Source organism: Mus caroli, chromosome 16 (assembly GCF_900094665.2).
Source record: "Mus caroli chromosome 16, CAROLI_EIJ_v1.1, whole genome shotgun sequence".
In the NCBI taxonomy this organism is placed as follows: domain Eukaryota; kingdom Metazoa; phylum Chordata; class Mammalia; order Rodentia; family Muridae; genus Mus; species Mus caroli.
This window is the reverse complement of record NC_034585.1, coordinates 31,382,317-31,408,812: the sequence shown is the minus strand read 5'-3', so window position 1 is coordinate 31,408,812 and position 26,496 is coordinate 31,382,317. Positions and strand designations below refer to the sequence as shown.

General features: G+C 45.6%; 1 protein-coding gene across 24 annotated transcripts in view; it reads left to right on the top strand.

Moving 5' to 3' along the window:
• Window positions 1-26,496, top strand: part of Kalrn (kalirin RhoGEF kinase) — a 606,229-nt gene that overhangs the window by 200,787 nt on the left and 378,946 nt on the right. For 23 of the 24 annotated variants that reach the window (XM_029470420.1, XM_029470427.1, XM_029470426.1 and 20 more), the window contains exons 4-5: window positions 15,388-15,580; window positions 22,432-22,944. In XM_029470420.1, the coding sequence (XP_029326280.1) occupies window positions 15,388-15,580; window positions 22,432-22,944 (706 nt within the window). Of the gene's footprint in view, window positions 1-15,387; window positions 15,581-18,871; window positions 19,061-22,431; window positions 22,945-26,496 lie in introns of those variants that run through there. The other variant, XM_029470430.1, reaches the window with a different exon arrangement.

The following is a 26,496-nucleotide window of genomic DNA, read 5'->3' as shown; positions in this document are numbered from 1 at the left end:
GGGGAGAGCAGAGCAGAATACTTCAAATGCAAAGGCTGCATTTGTGGCTCCCCGGAGAAGGACAACCCCGGCCAGCAGAGGCAGAAACTATTTGGTCCTGAGTTACTTCCAGGAGCCGTCCTGAGTATTTCAAGAACCAGGAAATGCCTTCAGGAGATAAATCAAGGACTGAGCCCTGCATGAAAGAATCCTAGTGGAGGGGTTATTGTGTCTGCTCCACATGTCTTCCACGTGCCTCATAGAGGGGACACTGCCGCTGACCTTGTAGAAGGAAATCGTGTGCTAATTCGGAGGCAGAATAGGCTTGAGAAAAGTTATGGACACACATGAAGATTCTGTGGGGGCTTCTAGCCCAGAAGAGCTGCCTTCTGCAGGAGTGTGGGTGTGATCACCAACCCTTCATCTCCTGTGAACCACAGTGCGTGTGAGGGTTCACCTGGGTGACACACACAATCTCCTCAAACAGATACAGCTGGCTGCAAGTGGCAGTTCTTTATCTTGCCTAATCATGGTGTCCCTTGAACTGTTTGGTCAAAGTTAAGGATAGAGCTAGACGTAAGTCATGGTGGTAAAGATACAGGATAGAGTAGGCCTGTGGTAGATGCTGAAGGAATGAATGTATATGTCTAAAGTTTGGCCCTCTTTTTAAATTGGAAAGGAATATATAGTGATTTTTTATTTAAAAAAATGAAAAAGTAAAAAATCTTTTGGAAGGTACTTATAGCTCTACTGCCTACAGATAATAAGAGTTAATGTATTGTTATGTTTCCTTCCTGTGTTTTAGAGCTTTGAAAAAAATAGTGAATCATATCATTTACTCTATTTTCACTTCATTTTGTACCACAAAATAGTTTCTTAACACGATAAAGTTGTATCATGGGATGTATCATATCTAAATTAACTCCAACAGAAGTGTCTTAGGGTTTCTAATGCTATGATAAAACACCATGACCAAAAGCAACTTGGGGAGGAAAGAGTTTATTTCAGCTTATAGTTCCAATCACAACCCATTAGGAAGAAAAATCAGAGCAGGAAGTCAAGGCAGAAACCTGGAGGCAGAGAGTCAAGCACAGGATTCCCGCTCACTGGCTTGCTCGAAGCTTTATATAACTCAGGACCACACACCCAGAAGTGGCTCCGCCTACAGTGGGCTAGACCCTCCCACATCAGTCATTGATCAAGAAAATGCCCCACGGGTATGCCCACAAGTCACTGTAATAGAACACTTGGAGTTTCCTCTTCCCAAGTGAATCTAGCTTGTGTCAAGTTGACAACACACTAAGCTAGTACAGTAGACGTCTAAATTGTCCAAAGCACGGTTGGAAACATCGTTATACATAAGCCTTTATCTGCATCTTCGGTGCTTTCTTTCTGTATTTAATTTTTGAGATGATAATTACAATATTTCCCACTTCCCTCCCTCCAAACCCTCCCATAAACCCCTCCCTCCCTGTTCGACTTCAAATTCATGGCCTTCTCTAACGTTATCACACTCATACACATACACATTCCTATGTATGACCTGTTCAGTCCACACAGTGCTATCTGTGTGTGTTTCCCAGGCTGGCTATTTGGGACTGGTCAGCCAATTGGTGCATTCTTCCCTGGGGAAGGCGACTTCTCCAATCCTACCTTTTCTCAGTTGCCTATAGATTTAGGTGGATTGTTTTGTTTTGCGTTGGTTTGGTTTGGTTTTTTTTTTGGGGGGGGGGGAAGGAGGTGGTATAGATTTGTGGCAGTCATGGGAATCTTATAGTGAATAAGACAAATCATCACATTGCTTTCAAGATTCCTGAATTATACTCCCAGTGTGACTGGCTTCAATTTCTGATCCTTACTTTGGCACGAAGCTTAAGGGCATCTGATAACCACTGTCCAGGAAACACTGTCCAAACATTGTTCCCACCATCGTGAAGAAAACCTAGCACACATTACACAGCTAGGCCTGATCCTGGCTGTGTAAAGGCTAGGGGGTTGATCACAGGACTTGTGCTTCTGAGTCTCCGAGGCAAAGGGCATCCTTACTTACAGCATGGCCCCTTAACAGAGGCCTCACAGTAGTGTTCAGAGCTGGTGTGATATACAGGAAAGGCCAGATTTTTGTGTCCTTGGTGAATCTTTGGGTTTTTTCTTTTTTTCTTCTCTCTCTCTCTCTCTCTCCATTTCTGTTTTCATTTGTCAGCTAGCTGAATTGTCAATCCCTGCCTTGGCTCAGCGAAAGCTGCCAAGCTCTCTATGCCCAGCTGAACTAGAGACCTTATTTGCCCTCTATGGAGAAAGTGAGGCATCCTGGGAGTTCAACTCTGGGTAGCTCGGGTGTGGTCTTTAGCATCTCATTTAAGCTGCTGGAGTCCATAGCAGGGCTGATTAAGAGGCTGAATTGTGTTCGCTGTAACCTTGATTAGGTAAACTTCAATGTCAGAAGAAATAAGACCCAGTGCATTCAGGCCTTCCTGACGTTCATGCTAGGTAATCAGGGTGATTTGAATTTAGCCAGGACTCATTCAGTGGGTGTGATGGAAACAAGGAGCAGCATCCTTGAATACAGATGCTGAGCAGCAGTAAGGGGGTTGCTTTTCTTCCTTGGCAGGTTCCAGGTTTGGTGCTGTTCCCTCCCCCCATTTCAGGGATATTGCCAGCACATTTCCCATTCGTTACTTCCCAGAATCGTCATTGGTTAGGTCTTTTGCTCTGCCCTTCTCTGGCCTTCAGAGGAGTGTATGCTCTCAAGCATCCATGAGATACCGATGCTCCTGGACACTGGTTTTATACAGAGGCTGCCTTCCTTAAAGACTTTTGGCAACTTAGGTATGCCGCCACCAAGTGGTAGAATACCTTAGCTCTGCTGGTGGGAAGGCGCGAGGCTCCAAATAGTAACGTTCTCTCCTTGGCTCATCAGGTCTCATGTTCACCAGCTCTACTTTAAACATTTTTTTATTAAATACTAAAATTTAAGTAACCATAGATAATTATTGTTGTCCACTACAAAATAGGTTTACTACAAGTTTCCTCTGATAAATGTAGTAAATTCAAATACAATATTACATGCAGAAATGGATAGCTTAGACATACAATCGCCAGCTGAAACTAGGCATTTTATAATGATGTTATTTGGGGGAAATTTGCTTAAAGAACATAGCATATATGTAATAATTCCTACCTTTCTTTTATAAAATCATATTTTGAGAAACTAGAGAAAAGCAGAGCTCAGCCACCGGCTCGCCTTCATTCGTAGCAGAGCAGAAGTCTTGTGCTACCTCTCAGGGCGCCCACGGCTTTCATCACCACTCTCAGCAGCCAGAGCTGGAGAGAAAGGCTTCATTTGTCTTTTCAAACCTTTCCTTCTAAACATTGTTTTTCCTCTTTGCACTCGGAAGGCAAGAACATGGGAGAAACAGCGCTCCCCAGGGCGTTTCTGTGTGTTGCTATCCTCTACTGAGAGGCGTTTGCCCACTGTCTCATGATGTTCAGAGCTGCCTTAGATAAGATCTGTTCCACACTTCTCCCTCATCCATCCAGTATTGGATGAACAAAAATTTAAAAGGGCCATTGAGCCTAGTTTGCCACAGATAGCAGGTCTAAGGTCAAGTCTTTTCATGAGGTCAGATTGTCCATAGGACATGAGTCCTTATGAGTAGAAAGTGTTAGCAGGGTTCTTGCTACTTGTCTCAAAGTTTGCAGAGCACCCAGGTAAAAGACAACCTCACTCCTAAACTCCTCAGAGCCAGTACTAGAGAGTCATGCCAGCCTGAAGTCACCAGACTAAGCCTCCTTCAGGACATCTCCTGTCCTCTGTCAAGCCCTTTGCCGGGCGGAAGCATGCAGAAGCCTGGAGGCAGCAGGAGTGGCCTGTCTCACTGAGGAGGTACTGCTGCTTCTAAACTGAGCGAGGATGACAGCCCGTTCTCCCAGAGCCCAGACAGAGCACTCTGTCATCAGTGTGGTGACTCAGCGAGGACAGATATGTTTCCGGATAATATACTGACGTAATCCCAGTGTGTGTCCTGATGGCCCCGCCTCTTCTCCCAGAGCCTCCTTCTCTCCCAACTCCCAGTTCTGTTAGGTCACTTGAGGACCACGGCTGGCTTGGAGAGCTTCAAGGCCCTCATGCCGGAGCATTTTCTCCCTCACATCTCTCGTACTGTTCTGTTCACAGCTGGAATTTTATCTGTTCCCATCACCTGTCATTCGTGTGCTGGGTTTTGGCGTGGTGCCTGAGCCAAAGTCTGACCCCGGTGTTGTGACACACCCCATCCTGGTTCTCTGTGGGAAGAGAACATCCTTGATTTCCAGATTGGGATGCCGGAAATCCAGGTTTTCTAACTGGCCAGCTGAAGAGAAACTCCGTGTAGTAGACTTGCAGTAGGGCCAGCCCTTCCTCACACTGACCAGCCCTGACTACTATGGAGAACTTTATCCGTTCTGTGAGTGCACAGGACAGTTGCTTACATACACCAATCCCAAGGGGGTTGTCAAATGATCATATGGCCTTTCTGCTCAATTGCAGACTATTTGGGAGAGTTAGGGGACACCAGGTTTTGCCTTCAGGAAGGCTCATGGTCTGGTTGTATTTCTGGAATCAGGGGGAAATATAAAACCAAAATGTGTCCAGCTTACTAGTCACATGGGAACTCTCTCCTTGGCCTGTTACTCACAGGTGTGATTAGTAATTATGTTGCTTTCTTTAGGTTAAAACAGGTTTTTCCATCCTTCAGACTTGGTCAGACTGGCAGGTGGAGAAAGTGTGTGTGAAGAGAAAGTGTAGGTGCAAGGCTCTGGTTTGCTACAGAGGGAGAGGGAGGCAGAGGGGAGGACAAAGGCTGTGGGCATCAGTTTCCAGATTGTTCTTTCTTTCCATCCACTGCTTTGGTGTCCATTTCATTTCTGCTTCATGTTCTGAGTGGCAGGAAGAAAAGGAGAGAGGTCATGCCCTAGGCAACCATGTCTGTTTCCATCCCACCTGCCCCTGAACTTGCAGCCTCCTAGCCTTGCAGATGGGCAGTGGCTGCAGTGTTCCTGAGTGTCCAAAGCAGTCTCCTCTCGGAGAGGGCAGTTCCTTCTTCCACCACATCTCGGGCCAGCTGCCACTGCCAGTGTCCTTCCTCCTTTGTGAACGGAAGTTCCTTCAGAGTCCAGGTGAAAAGACCTTGCTAATGACAAAGGCTGCATGGGGTGGTGCCACAAGCTGGATGGCCTCTTGCAGGAGGGGGGGTGGTTTCTCCTCTGGGAGGCTGCATGCCTCCACTGTGCCCACCCTTCTCACACTGGTCCCAGAGCTCTTTGCAAGTCCCTTTACCAGGACTCTTTGAACATCTTCAGGATGGATAATCTTTTTCCTTTCTGGCCATACTTCATTTGCACATGTATGTTTGTTTAAAGGTAGCTTTAGAGCTGGTGTAAGGATGAGAAGTTCTACTGAAGACTGGGCCTTTGAGCTCCCACTTGACGACGGGGCTTGGAAATGCTGGGTGGAACCCTAAAGCCTGGGTCACTGCTGTTTAATACTCCACTTTTCCTCATTCAGGAAGAAACACTGAAGTGGCCACTCCCTGCTCCCAGCTTTTGTAAACAGACTCATCTGGGTGAAATTAGGTAATGCGTTTTAAAGAGTTAGAAAGCACCAAGCTTCCTTAGTTGCCTTCTGTTTCTGGTTTCCCTGAGTATCTGACCAGAACACAGTCCTGCCAAACCTGGGAGTGCAGCTGACAGGGCGTGCGTCCTTGTCCTGGAAGTGGACTGAAGCACAGTATACCTTAAATGCCTGTGCTAGAAGCAGTGGGGGCAGGGGGGAGGGGCAGGACAGCCCCACCCCACACCCTTCAATCAGAATCATCCAGGCTGTACAGTTTTGTAACATTGTAACACAACAGTTTACAGACTTGTATTAGTCTTCATTCATAGCTATCCTTGGTTGTTTGTAGCACATAGGCTTCATGTTACATTTAAGGTTATACATTTAGGATAAAGCATCATTTTGTGCTATAGCCTGCCTCATCCTCTGGCCCTCATATAACAAGATTCAGAGACAAAAGATAGTTTGTTGCATGGCATAGAAAAGACATCAGCTGGGGATGAGATGGCTCAACAAACATGATGACCTGGGTACCATCCACAACATTTGCATTAAAAAAAAATGGAAGCAGAGAAAAGCTGATTCCTGATGCTCTCTGGCCAGACCCGAGCCTACTGGTCACGCTCCAGGCTAATAAGAGACACTGTCTCTAAAAAACAAAGTGCATGGGTAACCCTGGAGGAGAGATAACTGAGGCTGACCTCTGGCATCCACACATAGGAGCACATTTATGCAGGTGCACCCTGTTCCCCACATACATGGACATGTGACTATGCACAGACACACAAAACACTAAACCTTTAGTATAATAACTGGTAAAGGGGACAGTCTTCCAATGAACCAAAACAAGAGCAAAACCCAAATATTTGGGTTAATTAGTATGGCTCCCTAGGTGGCCTCAGTGACATCTAAATCACACCCCAGTAGAACATTAGCTAATGGTGGCCTCACAGTGACCCAAAGGAGAGACATCTGTGGCAGGCATAGGAAGCCTTCTGCTCCTACTTTCCCCTTTGGACGAGCAGTCACGGAGAGACCCTCTGAGCCATGATTGCTGACAGTGCTCCCCAGAGAATGGCTCATGGCTCTGGAAGGCAGGGCATCCTCCAGTGTTCTTGTTTATACAGATTAGAAAAGCTCAAAGCAAGTGCTAATGTGTCCTTAACAGTTTTCTCCCACACCTGCTGACTGCTGGTTATTTAGGAAAGCAGGTGTGGCCTGGTTTGTGGCAATCAGCAGAGAACTGGCAAGACTCAGTGAGGAGCGCAGAGCAGATTCAATGGATCCTGAGACCATAGCCAGGGTCTTCATGCTTCTGAGGATGATGTAGAATCCCAGCAGGGATGGATCAAGGGGAGCAGTTTCTCCCTTTCTCTTTCAGTTCATTCAGTTCGTGGAAGGATGGACGGAGCTTGGGACCAGCAAGTGGAGAGCGAATGGCTTGTTTGAGGCTGCTGTTCCTTTCTTTCTCTGCTCTGTTCACTATACATGATGATGTCTCCAAGCATAGAACTCTAACCAGGAGCCATGGGTAAGACGTCTCCAGGTTCCTCTGTACCTAGTCTGCAGCTGGCATTCTTGTCTGTAGCTATAACATCGTAACAGTTGAGTGGCATTAAACAGAGAGTCCTTAATGTGACTTGTCCTTCCTCTCTGAATTCTTCCCTCAGTGATCAGGCTAGCCTTTGAATTTGTCACCAACATTTGATAACCTTATGAATAGGTCTGACTTACAGGTCAATTATGTCCCATTCCAACCCAACCCAAGCCCAAACACTGGTCTTTCCTGGGCTCCACACTAGTATTCTAACACCCCTACACACACACACACACACACATACACACACTGCTAACCATCTTGCTAACAAAGCAGTCCTAGTAAGTAAAGGGCAGCTTTGCCTGCTCTGCTGATCAGCTGGAGGGGAGTTTGTTGCTGATTTCTGCCTCCAGCCACCTCCAGGATAGACTCATGTTATCTCATGTTATATTTATTGCAGTAGCTAGTTACAGTGAGAATCTGCCAGACATTCATGGGAACAGGGTGAATTTCAGGTGACATATTGGCTGGGACAAAAAGAGTCAGGACAGAGCACAGTGAAGACCAACTGATGGGTACCTTACAGTGCCCCGTGGGGAAGTCAGGGTGGCCTCATCCTGATTTGGGGCTTTTGCATTCACACAGGTTACACCAAACATCCATGACATTGTAACCATACAGTAGGAGTGATATTGCCCTGTACAGAGTTTCATGTGAGGGATAAATTACATATTGTCTATAAAGTACTTACCATACACAGAACCTCAGATAATCAGTAAAAGATATTTTTTAATTAGCATATGATGTCCCATCTTTGCTGTTTCACGCTGCAGTGTTTGGGGTGATAATTGATGATGCCTCTCCAGCTTGTGGTCTTGTCTTCACAATACAGCACACTAGCCCCATATGACTGCTGGTCCCCTGCTTCCTCACTCAACTCCACTCTTCCTGTCTCCTGCTTGGTGGCAGAGCAGCACACAGGTGGTCCTCGCCTCTCCCCCAGGGCTTGGGTGTGGCTTGCTCTTTCTGCCTGAGTTCTTTTCTTGGTCTTTTCTCAGGGTTTAGATAACCAGATATGGAAATATCTGCTCTTCAAGTGACTTGCCCGGAGTTCTTCCGTATTGCCCACTCTCTTTAGCCACTGTGTAGCATCTATCTATCTCTTCTTCTAGAATCTAATGTTCACGATTCTTTCTGCCTTTGTGCACATTTATATTCCAGATCCCTGGATTTAGGCCAGCTACAAAATCAATACTCAGTAAGTACTTGTTGAGTGAATGAATCAATGGATAGTATGGCATATTTAGGTAATGGTATGTTCTTTATGAGCACCTTCTTAACTAGGTTCTCCTTTTTATCATTGTGTGTGTGTGCATGTGCATATGCATGTATTCATATGTACAGCGATGTGTATGTGTGTGTTTGGCTGAAGGCCAACCTCAGGTGACATTCCTCAGTTGTCCACCTTGTTTTTTGAGACAGGGTCTCTCAGTGGCTCAAAGGTTGCCAGGTAAGCTAGGCTGGCCAGCCAGCTAGCTCAGGAGTTGTCTGTTCTCTCCTTCCCCAAACTAGGATTGCAAACACATATTATCACACTTCACGTTTTATGTGGATTCTACGGGATCGAACTCAGGTCCTCATGCTTGTGCACTTTGCTGAACCCCAGTCCTAAGTCTTCCCTGTGAAGCCATATCAACCTATAGAGGGACACAGGTATTGATCACTCAGAACCTGTTCATAGCTAACCCATTTGACAGATGCCTTGCCAGGTAAGCACAAGGTTAGAAGACCTTCTTGACTGTGAGTGAGGGGAGTGGATAGTGAAAGAGGAGGACTTCCTGGAGGAAGAGCCTTGTAAGTTGAGATTTGAAAGCTGATTAGACGTTCTCTAGGCAAAGGTGGGATTGGAGTGGGCAAACACAGGGACATGGAGGTATGAGAGAGGCAAGCATAACCCAGAAGGCAACTAACGGCAGTCGGGAGAAGCAGGAGTGGCATGTCTGTCTTATGGGGTGATGACCACTGTGACACAGGAGATCTGTGTCAGGAGAGGAAAAGGTGGTATTAAGATCTAGTCTGGTACTTGGCTCCCTGCAGTCAGACGGTACCCAGCGTGATGCCCTAGCGTGGGTTTGCCTAGCATGCACAGTATTCGGCTCTCTTGTCCAGTTACCAGCATGGCTGTGCCTTGAAGAACCTAGTTCTTACTCCCCAGGCTAAGGCCATCAAGTTCTGTAATTTTGAAACTGGGTTGGGGTGACTCTGGCAGCTAAGACAGAGAAGCAGAGCCAGGGCTAAGAGATGAGCCACATTAAGTGTGTACTCAGAAGACAGATGAAGAGTGGGGATCCAAGCCTTCTGCAGAGACACCATCTTGTGAGGACTGGCTTCAGTCGTGGGCTTCTCAGCCATAATCCTTGCTAAGCATAGGAAGCCACTAAGACTAGTAAGGGTCAGTTGTTATGTGTCTATTTATTTCTCCCTTGTCTGCTCAGCAGCTAAGAGCCTCCTCACTTGCATCTGTCAGACCTGGAGCCATCCTAACAGAGTTCATTTGGTCAAGAGTTGACTCTGGGGGGTGTCAGATGTGGGTGGAGCCTAGAGATCCCTGGAGACCGCCAGGACTTGCCTAGAAATTGAGATGAAGCTACCAGCTCAGATCAATGGTACACAGACGCCACCATGATTTCATTGCAGATCAATAGAGGGGGCACCCAGGAAGGTGGCACTTCTGTAGTGTCTGAGCTCAGTCAGCTGTACCTGGGAAAAGCTGTGCCCAGCCCTTAGGGCAAACCTCTTAGGCTGAGAGGAAATGTCCCCTGTCTACAGAGCCAGAGGCATTTATTTCATAAGGACAGAAATCCTACCAAGCCTGTGCTAGTGACAGAGAACCCTCATTCTCTAGTACATGAGAGTGGAACTTGACAGAGACAGCATGCTCATTGGTTCCCACGGCAGGTGTTGCTCTCTCTGATGTAGTTGTGCGGTGCATGCTGTTTATTAATGTGCATCCTATGTGACTTAGGCAAAGTGAATCTTTAAACTCTCATACACCACGCTGGAGAGAAGTGGTGTCACTGGTCAGGAAAGAGACTCCTGGGCCTCATCCCCAAACAACTTCCCTCAATAGTTGGATGGTGTCTTCCAAATTAGCATTTTTCTAATAAGCATCCTGGATGGAAATGAAAGTCACCATGATTAGAGGAATCGGTGTCACGAAGCAGTAGAAACGCCTTTTTGAGAGAGCACACACGCCCTGAGTGCCAGCAGCTCCAGTGACATTAACAAACCAAAGAGTAAAGGCTCGAGAATCGAGTACAAGAAGCGGCCAGTCAATCTTCCGTCATTCAGTATATACATTTATGGCTTCTGGGCCTGAGAGGCCTGCAGAGTCTATGAGCAGTCCCTGGCTCAGTTTGAAGGAACGGTGATTTATCACATGTGTTGGGAAGCTTGCCAGAGGGGCCCTGAGGGACCCAAGCCTCCACCCCACCCCATCCCACCCCCATGGAAGCAAGAGGAGGGACAGAAAGCCACAGGAGGGAGCAGGGGCCCCTTTGTAGTTTTCATGGAGGGAGGAAAGTGGGGAGAGCTACCCCCTTCACCTTTGGAATGGATGGAAAACCCTGCTCCTCTCAAGTCCACGAGGTTTTTTGTTGTTGGTGGTGGTTTTTTTGTTGTTTGTTCGTTTGTTTTTTTGTTTTTTTGGGTGTTTTTGGTTTATAATACAGAATTCTACATCAAAAGTTTGATTTGGACCAATAAGTGTCTTATACAGGCAAACTGCCTAAAGGGAAGGCAGGCCCTATTAGTGACAACCTGATTGGTGATATGGCCCCAGCAAGAGGAGAGGAGGCTGGGAACAGGAGCCTGTGGGAGGGAGCAAGCTGGGGAGGCATGTGGACCCTGGCAGCTTCCAGAGGTGTGGTGGCACTGGACTTCAAGGGCCCATAGGCAGCCTTTCTGACCTTGCTGTTTTCTAGTAACCATTTAAGGCATCAGCTAGACACCAATGTCACGGCTCCGACATTGAGTTTTGCCCCCAGTCTCCATGGTAATGGTCCTGGACCTTGGCCTCTCAGACACTAACCACAGTGATTCTGGTCCTACTATGTACCTCTGCAGCATTTGACACTGTAGCCATACCACGCTGCCCTCCTAGTTCTCATGCACTTCTGCATTTTGTCAGGAGGCTTCTCTCCTTTTTCTCTTAACTGTTAATATTCCTGTCATCACATCTGTGACTCTGTATGTGTATCTTTTCACCCCGTTTCCACTGGGTGGTCCCACCCTCTTCTGCACGCATGGGCCCATGTCCATTCATAGGAGTACCACCCAGCAAATGCAGGCACTGGGCAACTCCTGATTTTTCTGTTAGTCTCAAGCCATACCTCAAATTGCCTTCAGAATTTCACAGACCTGTACATCCCTTATATTAGCATTATTTAGAATGTATAATAAAAAAGAATTGCCAGGCTGCATCTTTTTTGAGAGAGAAATTTGGGAGGAACTGGTTTATGAAGAGCGAGTTCCAGAAGAAATCTGTAAGAGGGTGAGAGTAGAGTTAGGGAGGGGGCAGGCCACCAGAGCACGTGGTCTTAGAGTCCAACTATAGCCTCAGCAGAGGTCTGCACAGGCTCTGAGCACTCACCACTGTCCACAGTCACCTGCTCATGGGGGACTGGGGACAGGCTCAGGCACACCCGTGTAAGAGGGACCCTGCCTAGCCATACAGTGGAGAAATAACTGCCCTGCTTTCTCCAGAAGTGGCATCCAACAGCCAAGGGCTGCTCTCTTGAGAAGGCTGTAGGCTCATCCTGATGGCTTCAACTGTCATGGAGCTAGAGAGTGAGCACCATGGTCAAAAATGTGCTCTCTAAACAGCCATCAGCTTCTTATAAAACTGCTAAGATAGGCTTTACTACATGTTGGGTCCCACCGTGAGTACTTTATGTATATATTAAAATAAAATAAAATATAATGTGTGTGTGTGTGTATACACATATACTTATTAACACACTTGCCCTTTAAGGTAGTTACTACTGTTTATACCATTTACAGTTGGGGAACTGAGGCCTTTCTGTGTTAGAAGGTGCTTGCCCCAGAGGCTACAATAAGTCCATGGTAGAGCTTCAGCCTTCTTAGTGTGGAGATTACAGGTGTGGGCTGTTAACACCTGGCCATGCTTTCGCTTCCTCAATTTTGACCTTTGCACTCACTGCAGAACAGTGGTCATTCCCGGCGATTCTTTCATCTCTCTCCGATTCTCTAAATCAGTCCCTTCATTGCTACTCCTCCCAGAGCTTGCTGTCAGAGTGGTCGGGTATAGATGGCCATGGGGATCTGAGCATAGGCCTCCGAGCCCATGTGCCTAGCTTTGCATTTCTGCTGAGTTTATCGCTGGTCTCAAAGCTTTATGCAAGTGTCATGCTGCAATCTCATCATCCCTGCACAGAGACAACCACTTCTGTGAGGATAAAATGAAATAATGTATGGTAAGTGCCCAGGGTTCCTAGCACAGAATAAGCACAAAATAAATGAAGTGGCCAACAGTGGGGAGTGGGAACTCACAGAGCAGAGTCCATCTCCAGTAGAAAGATGGGGCATCAAGTGGAGGGATGAGGTTGCCATCCCACAGTCAAAAAACTGACCCAGAATTGTTCCTGTCTAAAAGAATTGCAGGGACAAAAATGGAGAAGAGACTGAGGGAAAGGTGTTTGAGTGAGTGGCCCAAATTGGGACCCATCTCAAGGGGAGGCTCCAAGGCCTGACACAATTACTGATGCTATGGTGTGCTTACAGACAGGAGCGCCTAGCATGGCTGTCTGTCCTCCAAGAGACCCAACAAGCAGCTGACTGATACAGATGCAGATATTTACACCCAACCAATGGTCTAAAGTTGGGGACCCCTGTGGTTGAAGTGGGGAAAGGCTGGAAGAAGTTGAGGAGGAGGGCAACCTCATAGGAAGACCAGCAGTCTCAATTAACCTGGACTCCCGAGATCTCTCAGACACTGGGTCACCAGCCAAGCAGCATACACTAGCTGGTCTGAGGCCCCTGACACATATTCAGCAGAGGACTGCCTGGTCTGACCTCAATGAGAGATACTTGAGGCCTCAGGGAATGGGGAGGCCTGGCAGGGTGTGGGAACATTCTCTTGGAGATAGGAGAGGAAGAATGGGATGAGGAATTGTCGGAGGGCAGAGCAAGAGAGGGATAACAACTGGACTACAAAAGAAAAAAGATTAAAGATTTTTTAAAAAGTCCACCCCTCCAGCTGTGTCTAGCAGACATACAAAGCACCTTGAGAGATCTGGCTGTTTTCACAGGAAATATCAACAGTAGAGCAGAGAGTATATCAGAAGGCTTTGCCATGGAGGACTCATTAAGTGTTGAAGAAGATGAGGTGGTAACTCCTCATTGGTGTGCAGGGTTTAGGGAGAAACAGATTCCTACATCCTCTGTGCTGCCCAGGGAATAGCCATCTAACTGGGAGGCCTGAGCAAGCTGGCAGGCATGGAACACACACACACACACACACACACACACACACACACACACACACACACACATGCTAGTTCCATGAGTTGAGACATCCTTCTTGTCACTGGTTGACATTTAAGGATGAAGCCTAAAAGAAGGTTTTGTTTCATTTTGTGGCCACAGCCTGGCAACAGTGGCCTTACGGCTAGCAGCTGTAAGCAAGCGTGGTGTGGTGAAGAGAGCTTAATTCCCACACACAGCAATTTACACACATTCCATCTGGGAGAGGCCATATTCGATGAAAGATCTCCCAAGGAAATAAACTAGTCTATAGAGAAATGGTTTAAAAATAAATGGATGGGTAAAATAAACCAAGAAATAAAAGAAGGAAGGACTCCTAACTGAGATATCACTGATTCTCACCTATTTTGAGTAATTTTAGTTGGGGCTTAGGTGTTTAAGTGAAACTTTCAGTAAATTTAATAGCAGCATCTTGGTTCCCTTGAGCTGCTTATATTTGGTTTTCAACAGCTACTGCCCTATCTCAACAGCCTCCACTGCGAGGCCCACCGTATAGAGCATGAGATAGCTAGGGGCTTCCCCACAAGCCAGCCCACCCCAGCTATCCTCTCGTGGTCAGCATCACTCAGCAGCCTTAATTTTAAAGGTGGCATATATATTTGAACTACATGTGATTCATCTTAAATACAATGCTGGCAAGTAAATGCTACTAGTACCTTATAATCATTTGGCAAAATTATCCTAGAGCCATTCATTGGGAAAGATGCTCTGGATCGGTTTGCATGAGGTGGGAAAGTATACCAGCGTCTGCTTGGGTGGGCACAAGGAAGGTGTGTCATCTTTAAGGAGATGTAGAGTCCCTGTCTTTGGGGAGCTCTAATCCAAGTGAGAAATCATGGTTCCTCCTAGGAAAGAGAAGGGGAAATGAAAATCAAAAGAGAAATCAGGGGCAGCCTGAGCACCCACGTGATAAACTTCCCAAGTGCAACCAGCATTAGAGAAGATGTAGGTGTTTGCTAAGGGCTGAGAGGAAGCCGATGCTGGAACCCTGGGTCAGATGAACAGATCACAGGAGGGGTGTAGTAAGTCATTATTAAAAACTCTTGATGCACGGTTTCCACCTGCCTTTAGCAACTTATGTTCCTTAGGCAGCACAAGAGCTGGGCAACTGCCTACCCTCCATGATGGGAATCTACCTTCCCATCATAACCCCAAGCTATCACGCATTATTTACCATGTTCCATCTGGGCGGCTCTTAGCTATAATTGGCCAGCCCACATGGCCACGTCTTCTTTACTCCTACCCCCATGGTGGCACTCCCTCTTCCCCTCTCCCCTCCCTCTCCCTCCTGGTCATTCTTCTTTTTCCAAGGCAGCTCTGCCCCCTCCTTTCCATCCCCCCTCCTCTCACCCAAGCCCCAACACCACCTATCTCTCTTCTGTCCAGCTATTGGTTGCTGGCATCTTTAATCACCAATCAGAATTAATTTGGGGGCAGGATTTAGAGGCTGCATGTAGACTCCAGGTCTTGCCCCCAACACACACACTTAACATTACAATAGACAACAAAAGACAAAACCTTAACAGAGGGGTATTGGGGGCAGACCCTTTCAGTTGATTAGAAAAATGACAAGAGTTGGGAGGGTGGTAACATCGTAGGGAAGACGAGAATCTCCTGATAACATTTTTGCTTTTTTATTTTTGTTTTATTTTTTGACTGTGTACTTAAATCTCTGCTGCCCAGTGACCACATCTGAACTGTGTTCTCCCCGTAGTGAGGACGTTTGCAAACGTGGCTTCACCGTCATCATCGACATGCGGGGCTCCAAGTGGGACCTCATCAAGCCCCTCCTCAAGACACTGCAGGAAGCCTTCCCCGCCGAGATCCATGTGGCCCTCATCATCAAGCCTGACAACTTCTGGCAGAAGCAGAAGACCAACTTTGGCAGCTCCAAATTCATCTTTGAGGTGAGGCACAGCCCTTGTCAGCCTCTTTCTGCTCCTCTGTTCAATCAGTACCTTTAACACTTTCCTTCCTTGTCTATAATGGCCAAATATGTCAAAGGCTGAGGTTTGCAGATTCCTTGACCATCTTGCCCTTATGCCAGTTACATTTGGGTGACTCCGGAAATGGTCCGGAACGCACAACATCATTACACAATTCTGTGTACTGTTGATGGGAGTGTACATGGCACAAGTGTTTCTGACAACAGCATTGCAATTCTATACAACCTTTTAAAAAGTTTATATCCACAGGTCTAGTAATTCTGCTGGAAAACCATTCTTATAAAACAAAACAAGAAAGCAAAACAAATTAAAACTACAAACAAAATCCTAACAATGATGTTATTATGTTCATTTTGTAATAGTATGTGTTATATATATGTAATTATATGTATTTGTATATGTTATATGTATACAATAAATTATATGTGTACAATATAAATACATGTATTTATTGTATATATACACATATGTATTTATAATATATTAACAAATATATGCACTTGTTGATTTCTTTTACTAAAAATCCATTCATTCGGGTGCCATTGGTATAGAAATCTGATAAGGTTATTGAAATATTTTAAAGTATTACAAAATGTTCATGGTGTATCATTTTTAAAAGTCAGATTATAAAACAGTATGAACAGTGAGATCTTGGATTTTTTAAAGATTTATTTGTTTATTTTATATGACTGCTCTATCCTCATATGCAGGCCAGATGAGGGCGTCAGATCCCATTACAGATGGTTGTGAGCCACCATGTGGTTACTGGGAATTGAACTCAGGATCTCTGGAAGAGCTTAACTGCTGAGCCATCTCTTTAGCCCTCGGATTTCATTCTTTCTTTCTTTCTTTCTTTCTTTCTTTCTTTCTTTCTTTCTTCTCTTCTCCTCCTCCTCCTCCTCTTCCTCTTCCTCTTCCTCCTCCTACTCCTCCTCCTCCTCCTCCTCCTCCTTCTTCTTCTTCTTCTTCTTCTATCTCTGCAAGGAAGAGGCTGAGAAATGGAGTTGTTTGCAGTGGTCTATTTAAAGTGACTAGAAAATGGAGAGTTTTATTTTATTCATGTTTTCCTATCTTCTTTCAAGGATGACATATGTATCCATGAAAGCATGTTGTCTTTAAACTAAATTTTCCAGAGGGCATGTGAGTCCTTGAGACTTCATAATGACGACACATAAGATCAAATCAGAGGTTTAAACATTCTTCTTCTAGCCAAATTTGAGCCCAGAGTGAGAGGGGGGAGAAGAGATTGTTTTTAAGTCTGAGCTGCGTTTAATCTTTCAGAGTTTCCCAATCTAGAGTGCTGTCCCCAAGGACTAGGAGTGCGTATGTGTTGGGGTGGTGGCCCCAGTTGGCTGCAAATTGAGTACAAATGGCTTGACTTCTTGACTTTGGAAGTTCTCACTCTCTATTAATAGCCCAAGAAAATTATCTTGGTGAAAAAAAAAANGAATAGCCATCTAACTGGGAGGCCTGAGCAAGCTGGCAGGCATGGAACACACACACACACACACACACACACACACACACACACACACACACACATGCTAGTTCCATGAGTTGAGACATCCTTCTTGTCACTGGTTGACATTTAAGGATGAAGCCTAAAAGAAGGTTTTGTTTCATTTTGTGGCCACAGCCTGGCAACAGTGGCCTTACGGCTAGCAGCTGTAAGCAAGCGTGGTGTGGTGAAGAGAGCTTAATTCCCACACACAGCAATTTACACACATTCCATCTGGGAGAGGCCATATTCGATGAAAGATCTCCCAAGGAAATAAACTAGTCTATAGAGAAATGGTTTAAAAATAAATGGATGGGTAAAATAAACCAAGAAATAAAAGAAGGAAGGACTCCTAACTGAGATATCACTGATTCTCACCTATTTTGAGTAATTTTAGTTGGGGCTTAGGTGTTTAAGTGAAACTTTCAGTAAATTTAATAGCAGCATCTTGGTTCCCTTGAGCTGCTTATATTTGGTTTTCAACAGCTACTGCCCTATCTCAACAGCCTCCACTGCGAGGCCCACCGTATAGAGCATGAGATAGCTAGGGGCTTCCCCACAAGCCAGCCCACCCCAGCTATCCTCTCGTGGTCAGCATCACTCAGCAGCCTTAATTTTAAAGGTGGCATATATATTTGAACTACATGTGATTCATCTTAAATACAATGCTGGCAAGTAAATGCTACTAGTACCTTATAATCATTTGGCAAAATTATCCTAGAGCCATTCATTGGGAAAGATGCTCTGGATCGGTTTGCATGAGGTGGGAAAGTATACCAGCGTCTGCTTGGGTGGGCACAAGGAAGGTGTGTCATCTTTAAGGAGATGTAGAGTCCCTGTCTTTGGGGAGCTCTAATCCAAGTGAGAAATCATGGTTCCTCCTAGGAAAGAGAAGGGGAAATGAAAATCAAAAGAGAAATCAGGGGCAGCCTGAGCACCCACGTGATAAACTTCCCAAGTGCAACCAGCATTAGAGAAGATGTAGGTGTTTGCTAAGGGCTGAGAGGAAGCCGATGCTGGAACCCTGGGTCAGATGAACAGATCACAGGAGGGGTGTAGTAAGTCATTATTAAAAACTCTTGATGCACGGTTTCCACCTGCCTTTAGCAACTTATGTTCCTTAGGCAGCACAAGAGCTGGGCAACTGCCTACCCTCCATGATGGGAATCTACCTTCCCATCATAACCCCAAGCTATCACGCATTATTTACCATGTTCCATCTGGGCGGCTCTTAGCTATAATTGGCCAGCCCACATGGCCACGTCTTCTTTACTCCTACCCCCATGGTGGCACTCCCTCTTCCCCTCTCCCCTCCCTCTCCCTCCTGGTCATTCTTCTTTTTCCAAGGCAGCTCTGCCCCCTCCTTTCCATCCCCCCTCCTCTCACCCAAGCCCCAACACCACCTATCTCTCTTCTGTCCAGCTATTGGTTGCTGGCATCTTTAATCACCAATCAGAATTAATTTGGGGGCAGGATTTAGAGGCTGCATGTAGACTCCAGGTCTTGCCCCCAACACACACACTTAACATTACAATAGACAACAAAAGACAAAACCTTAACAGAGGGGTATTGGGGGCAGACCCTTTCAGTTGATTAGAAAAATGACAAGAGTTGGGAGGGTGGTAACATCGTAGGGAAGACGAGAATCTCCTGATAACATTTTTGCTTTTTTATTTTTGTTTTATTTTTTGACTGTGTACTTAAATCTCTGCTGCCCAGTGACCACATCTGAACTGTGTTCTCCCCGTAGTGAGGACGTTTGCAAACGTGGCTTCACCGTCATCATCGACATGCGGGGCTCCAAGTGGGACCTCATCAAGCCCCTCCTCAAGACACTGCAGGAAGCCTTCCCCGCCGAGATCCATGTGGCCCTCATCATCAAGCCTGACAACTTCTGGCAGAAGCAGAAGACCAACTTTGGCAGCTCCAAATTCATCTTTGAGGTGAGGCACAGCCCTTGTCAGCCTCTTTCTGCTCCTCTGTTCAATCAGTACCTTTAACACTTTCCTTCCTTGTCTATAATGGCCAAATATGTCAAAGGCTGAGGTTTGCAGATTCCTTGACCATCTTGCCCTTATGCCAGTTACATTTGGGTGACTCCGGAAATGGTCCGGAACGCACAACATCATTACACAATTCTGTGTACTGTTGATGGGAGTGTACATGGCACAAGTGTTTCTGACAACAGCATTGCAATTCTATACAACCTTTTAAAAAGTTTATATCCACAGGTCTAGTAATTCTGCTGGAAAACCATTCTTATAAAACAAAACAAGAAAGCAAAACAAATTAAAACTACAAACAAAATCCTAACAATGATGTTATTATGTTCATTTTGTAATAGTATGTGTTATATATATGTAATTATATGTATTTGTATATGTTATATGTATACAATAAATTATATGTGTACAATATAAATACATGTATTTATTGTATATATACACATATGTATTTATAATATATTAACAAATATATGCACTTGTTGATTTCTTTTACTAAAAATCCATTCATTCGGGTGCCATTGGTATAGAAATCTGATAAGGTTATTGAAATATTTTAAAGTATTACAAAATGTTCATGGTGTATCATTTTTAAAAGTCAGATTATAAAACAGTATGAACAGTGAGATCTTGGATTTTTTAAAGATTTATTTGTTTATTTTATATGACTGCTCTATCCTCATATGCAGGCCAGATGAGGGCGTCAGATCCCATTACAGATGGTTGTGAGCCACCATGTGGTTACTGGGAATTGAACTCAGGATCTCTGGAAGAGCTTAACTGCTGAGCCATCTCTTTAGCCCTCGGATTTCATTCTTTCTTTCTTTCTTTCTTTCTTTCTTTCTTTCTTTCTTTCTTCTCTTCTCCTCCTCCTCCTCCTCTTCCTCTTCCTCTTCCTCCTCCTACTCCTCCTCCTCCTCCTCCTCCTCCTTCTTCTTCTTCTTCTTCTTCTATCTCTGCAAGGAAGAGGCTGAGAAATGGAGTTGTTTGCAGTGGTCTATTTAAAGTGACTAGAAAATGGAGAGTTTTATTTTATTCATGTTTTCCTATCTTCTTTCAAGGATGACATATGTATCCATGAAAGCATGTTGTCTTTAAACTAAATTTTCCAGAGGGCATGTGAGTCCTTGAGACTTCATAATGACGACACATAAGATCAAATCAGAGGTTTAAACATTCTTCTTCTAGCCAAATTTGAGCCCAGAGTGAGAGGGGGGAGAAGAGATTGTTTTTAAGTCTGAGCTGCGTTTAATCTTTCAGAGTTTCCCAATCTAGAGTGCTGTCCCCAAGGACTAGGAGTGCGTATGTGTTGGGGTGGTGGCCCCAGTTGGCTGCAAATTGAGTACAAATGGCTTGACTTCTTGACTTTGGAAGTTCTCACTCTCTATTAATAGCCCAAGAAAATTATCTTGGTGAAAAAAAAAAGTTAAACATCATATTCTCCCAGGGCCCTACCAAAAGCTCCAAGTCCCGCAGGAAAACACTTGTAATGTTTTGGCTTGTTTATGTAGAGGTAGCAACAACAAACCTTTACATTTACAAGTTGAAGAACATGGAAAGAATAGTTCTAGAAATCTGTAAACATTTGCTTCTGTGCAGCTGTCCTGCCCACTCCGTGAGCCTCTTCACCCCAAGCTGAGCAAGACTGTCTTTGCGCCCTAAGCCAGAGAGGTACAAAGTAGATGGCTGGTGGCTCCCCTCGATAAAGCCAATCAAAAAACAGTAGTGGTCTTACCCAAACAGCAGATGGAATCCCTGCCTAGGACTAAGGCGGCCCCTGAGACGGGGCGACTTGTAGAGACTTGGTCTGTGGCTGTCACTCAGCAGACAGTGAGCAGGTCCTGACTGTAAACTTGCTAGAAGCAGGAAGCCTAGCCACACAGAAAAGAGACCATGCTCCGGAGTGAGGAGTCTCCGAGTTAATGCACACAGATCCCCTGGGAATTTTGAAAACACAGAATCTACCTCTAGCCTGTGATGGGCCTGAGAAGGTTCCTACCATCTGATGGGCTCTAGGATGGTACCAATACTGACTGTCCAAGTGCCTTGCTTTGGAGTAGCCAAGACTTCTAATTAGCAGGATTCTTTGCCGCTGGCTGCATTTAAAGCGCCCCACTCTGGTCTAATGAAGTCAGTGTCTAGGGGCAGGTGTGTGGATTACCTCAAACTGCCTGAGGGATTGTAGTGAGCAGTCGGGTATGAGATCCCTGCTTCAGGTCACAGGTCCCTCCTGTCAGTGAAGCTCCCTCTTGTCTCTGTTGGGTATGGGGGAAAGGGGGAGATTCTCAGACAGCAAAAAGATACAGGGCCAGGCTGCTCCTACTGGCTTGTATGTTAGATACTTACTAGTATCTAACTAGTTAGATACAGGCCTTCCCATGATCACAGTGAGTGAGGATGGAATACCTAATCCATGCCTGGCTCCTATGTCGTTGCCACATGTAGGCACATTTAATCAGATTTGTGATTGTAGGTTAGGGGTTTCAACCTGTTATAATTCTCCTCTACAGGGAAGGGGATTGGGTCTCTGAAAACTTAGCTTGCCCGAAATCATGAAATTAGTGAGTGAAAGGAGGTCCTGTTATTATCCACATAGAATTCCCTTCACAGCCTCTTCACCAGAGAGAGGAGAAGCTCAAAGCTGTGCAGGCAGGAAAAGGTATTTACTGGTGAATAGTATGGTGGCTTGTGTTGTTGTTTGCTAGAGACACTGTTCCTGGACACAGCAGTCTCTACTTTGCTCTTCAGGTGTTCCTCACAGAGGAAATAGAAGGCCCAAGTGTTCCCTATCCCCAGTGAGAGAACCGGGGGAGATGAACTCACATCAGTTTGGTCAACAGAGATCTTTGAAATACTTGCAGCCCAAGAACTAACCACACTGCTGAATCTGTCTATGATGATATTCTGGCCACAAGCTTGGGCTTGTTATAGAAAACTTGCCCCTATGTCCCATGCCAGGGGCTGGATTAGTTTTTCATCCAGTTTTTGTTTATAGAATTGGGAAGCCCAGCTGTGGTAAACTTGGGCTGTGGAGGAAGGCTGATGATGGAACACAGGGCTGTCTGTCCTTGGATATGAATGCAGTTAGGTGGAGAGGTGTGTTGAAGCAACCAGCCTTGTATTGAGCCTGCTGATTCTTGCTAATTTGTGGCTCCTGACCAGTGGACCAGACTCCCTCTCACCCTCCTGTAGTCAGGCTGTGGTTCTAATTGCATGGGCCTGTCCTTTTCTTCCCCCTGCCTATTTCTACCCTGGTGTCTCCCCCACCAACCCTCATCACTGTGTCTTCTTTTTGTGTCTTTCCTTCCCAGACAAGCATGGTGTCTGTGGAGGGCCTCACGAAGCTGGTGGACCCCTCCCAGCTGACAGAGGAGTTTGACGGCTCCCTGGATTACAACCATGAGGAGTGGATTGAGTTGCGCCTCTCCCTGGAGGAGTTCTTCAACAGTGCGGTCCACCTGCTCTCGCGCCTTGAGGACCTGCAGGAGATGCTGGCCCGGAAGGAGTTCCCTGTGGATGTGGAGGGCTCTCGGAGGCTTATCGACGAGCACACGCAACTTAAGAAAAAGGTGCTGAAGGCCCCCGTGGAAGAGCTGGACCGGGAGGGGCAGCGTCTACTGCAGTGCATCCGCTGCAGCGATGGCTTCTCAGGGCGCAACTGCATCCCAGGAAGTGCCGACTTCCAGAGCCTTGTACCCAAGATCACCAGCCTCCTGGACAAGCTGCATTCCACCCGACAACACCTGCACCAAATGTGGCACGTACGAAAGCTCAAGCTGGATCAGTGCTTCCAGCTGCGGCTCTTCGAGCAGGATGCTGAGAAGGTAGGAGGGGAGCAGGCCCATTCTGAGCTGCGGGGCGGTGGGGCACAGCTTTATAGGGGAACGGTTGGGGTTGTTGATCCAAGTCTCTGATTGAATACATTTGATGGAAATCATTTTTATAAGATGCCCATTGGTTTCGTAGTTCCAGCTAGTTTAAATTTACTTCAATCCCATTTTTGGCCATTGACCACTGATTGTTAAAATTTGCCCTTACATTGTATTTATTGTATGCCAGGCTCTGTTCTTAGGGCTGTCTATAGATTTACTTGCTTTAAGCCTCTTCAGAGTCCTAAGAGGTAAGTTGGCTACTATGGTCCCTTTTATGGGTGGAACTAGCTAAGTCAGGCAGGGTCGTCAGGTGCAGAGTCCACGTTTATATCCATGTTGTTAGACGCCTCCCTCTGCCTGTGATGGGCCAGTGGACGGAGCTGCCAACAGCCAAAACAGCAACACTGTTACCAAAGTTGTTGTTTTCCATAGAAGTCTTTCCTTTCAGTGATTATTTCAAGAATGGATTTCTGCTTCATCTGTAGAGCCCTTCAGTCCCTCCCGTGAGGTGTCTGTCTTGACACAAAGCTGACCCGTGGATCCAGTCTTCTGTTTCTAAGCTCTATGTCTTTTTCAAGCTCTTTTTGCAAGTAAGATACCATTTTCACCATAGTACATTTTCAAAAGCTTTTTCTTTGTTATGGAAAAGTAAGATATGGAAAGGGAAAAAAAAGGAATAAAGGCATCTGGAGTCTCTTTTCTGAGAACACAAGAAAGGATCTTCTCTCCGTTTTCTTTAAGCTGAAGTGGAGAAAGGAGAGTTGCTACCAAGTGTCCCTTAAGAAGAGGGACACAAGCTCCTTCCCTCTTACTTGTTTTCTAGGTGTGATGTTGTTCTTAGTTACCGTGACCTCTCTTGGGAGCCTGAGGGTTTTACAGTGTCTGACACAGGTTTGTAAGAGCCTGTACCACGCCTGAGGAGGGAGCTCGGTTGATAAAGGGCTCCCCTGCCTTCCAAGTGTGAGGGCTGGAGCTTGATCTCCAGAACTTACATAAAATGTCAGGCAGGGTAGCGCATGCTGCAGTCTCAGCTCTGGGGACATACAGACAGGTAAGATCCCTGAATTTGAGTGACCAGCCAGCCTCATCTAATAGGCAAGCTTCAGGTCCCAGTGAGAGAGCAAGTATCAAGAAACAAGATGGACAGCTCAGGTTTTTCGGAACAATACTTGAGGTTTGACCACTCTGACCTAAACAGTACATGTCTCTCTCTCTCTCTCTCTCACACACACACACACACACACACACACACATACAAAGAACCAATATTGAAACTATCTTAGGTATTTTGAAGTGGTAAAATCAAAATCTAAAACTTTCTATATATCAACAAATTATATATATAGAAAAATTATCATAATTCATAAATTTATCATTTTAATTTATAAATTTTAAACTTGTGGGTGGTTTTAATTTTGATGGATATATTTTTGATCTTTTATGATCACAAGAAAATCAATCCACGTATTAAAGAATTCATATCTATTTCTACAGTAAAACTTTGCTCCTCTCTTGAGTCATGCAAGTGTTTCCCTGGCTACCTTCAGACCTCTGCTCCAGGGGTATGGCCACCTGTGCCTGATCCCAACTGACAGGCTTAGATCACAGAATCCATGTACCACTCCTTGAATGACGAGAAGTCAGGCCAGGAGCCAGTTCCTGGTAAAGCCAAAAACAGATACTTAGTGGAGTGCTGGGGAGATCTGAGACCTTTTCACTTGAGATCTCCTATGCTCTGGGGCAGGGATTGCATTTTGAAGTTGAGAAAATGCTGGCCCTGGGTGGTTATGTTAGGGAACCAGAGGTAGGACAGAATGACAGAACTCACATCTTCCTAGGTTTCCTTTAGATCTTAGAGCTCTTCAGGAAATCACTGTAGCTCAAAGCTAGGAAAGGCTTTCCCAGAACACCTGCAATGTCCACCTCAAAGACAAAATTACACATGTTGGCTTCTGAAGTTCTCAGAGGGGGGGCTGCCCTTCTAGAATCAGCTGCAGTCCTTTGGGTTCACCAGCACTTGTTGGTCCTCATAGGGCCTCCCAATTCATACTCGCAAGAACTGCACAGGATATCAGTATTCCTTGGTAAATAGAGACACGGTGGCTTGCCCAGGATCACACTGCTGGTTAATCAGGGTCAGCACTTAGTTGGCCTTCACAGCTTACCCAAGCTCTTTCCCAGCAGCCCTATTGCCTTTCTATTCTCAGGGCTTGCCCCATGTAATAATGATACCGCCTGTTAGTCAGATGGCTAATACATTGATATTCTGAATAAAGTCTCCAGTTCCACTTTCCTCTGTGTGTGTGTGTGTGTGTGTGTGTGTGTGTGAGATAAAGCTGTGTGCAGGTACCTTTGCCTTCTGTGTGGTTGTGCAACCCTGAGCATACACACAAAGGCCAGAGGAAAATATCAAGTGTCTAGCTCTGTCGTCTTTGCTTTTTCCTTTGAGACAGATTCTCTCACTGAACCTGGAGCTAGGCTGTCTCTACTCCCTGTAGCGCTCAGGTTACAGGCATGTACGTGGCCACATCTGGCCTATGAGACCTGAACTGGGGTCCTCATCCTTCTGCAGCAAGGGCTCGTACCCGCTGAGTCATCTCTTTCATTCCCCAAATCACACCTTTTAATGTGTACTCCTCAGCTCCTGCCCTTCCGAGCCCTGGACCTCTGCTCTGGTGAAACACATGGACTTCTCATAGTAATATTTTATTTAAGTTTAGAAAAAAGTATACATAGGTTTATAAAACAAATAAAATACAGAATTAACTTTAAAAAGTATGTACTTCTTTTTTTAACGTGACAAATATAAGATCTGCTTGAAGTCTCATTGCCACCATCACTTGGAAACAGTGATAAACATTGATGGCATTTCAGGACAGCACCCTGATGTGACAGGGAAGTGCTTACATTGCTGCTCGTATCAAAATAAATAAATAAAATTAAAAATTGGTTCCACTAACTCTGGATAGTTAGTCTTCTGTGCTCATAATGGAAAGGAATGCTGTATTTCAGCCAAATTTGAGTTCATACTATCACTGAATTAAATCCATGAACTCAGTTTAGAACCCGTCTTCCGTGATGTGTACTACACCTTAGAGAGAGAAGGGGGCTGGAGAGAGGGTGCAAGGATGAAGAACACATGCTGTTCTTTCAGAGAACTCAGGGTTCATTCCCAGCAACCATGTGAGGACTCACAGTTGTTTGTGACTTCATTTCCAGGAGATCCAACTCCCTCTTCTGATCTCTGTGGGCACCACACATACATATGCGGGCAAAACACTCCTACACATATAGTAAACCATATTTAGAAGAAAAAGAAGTGTATTTGTGCAGGTATATGAATGTATGTTTGTGTATTGGGTAGGGGTAGTCAGAGAAAGTCAGAGAATGTTAAAAACAAAGCAGAGGTGGGGAAGGGTGGTGGCATTGGTCAGTGATGAGGTGCAGAGGTGGGGGAAGGGTGGTGGCATTGGTCAGTGAGGAGGTGCAGAGGTGGGGGAAGGG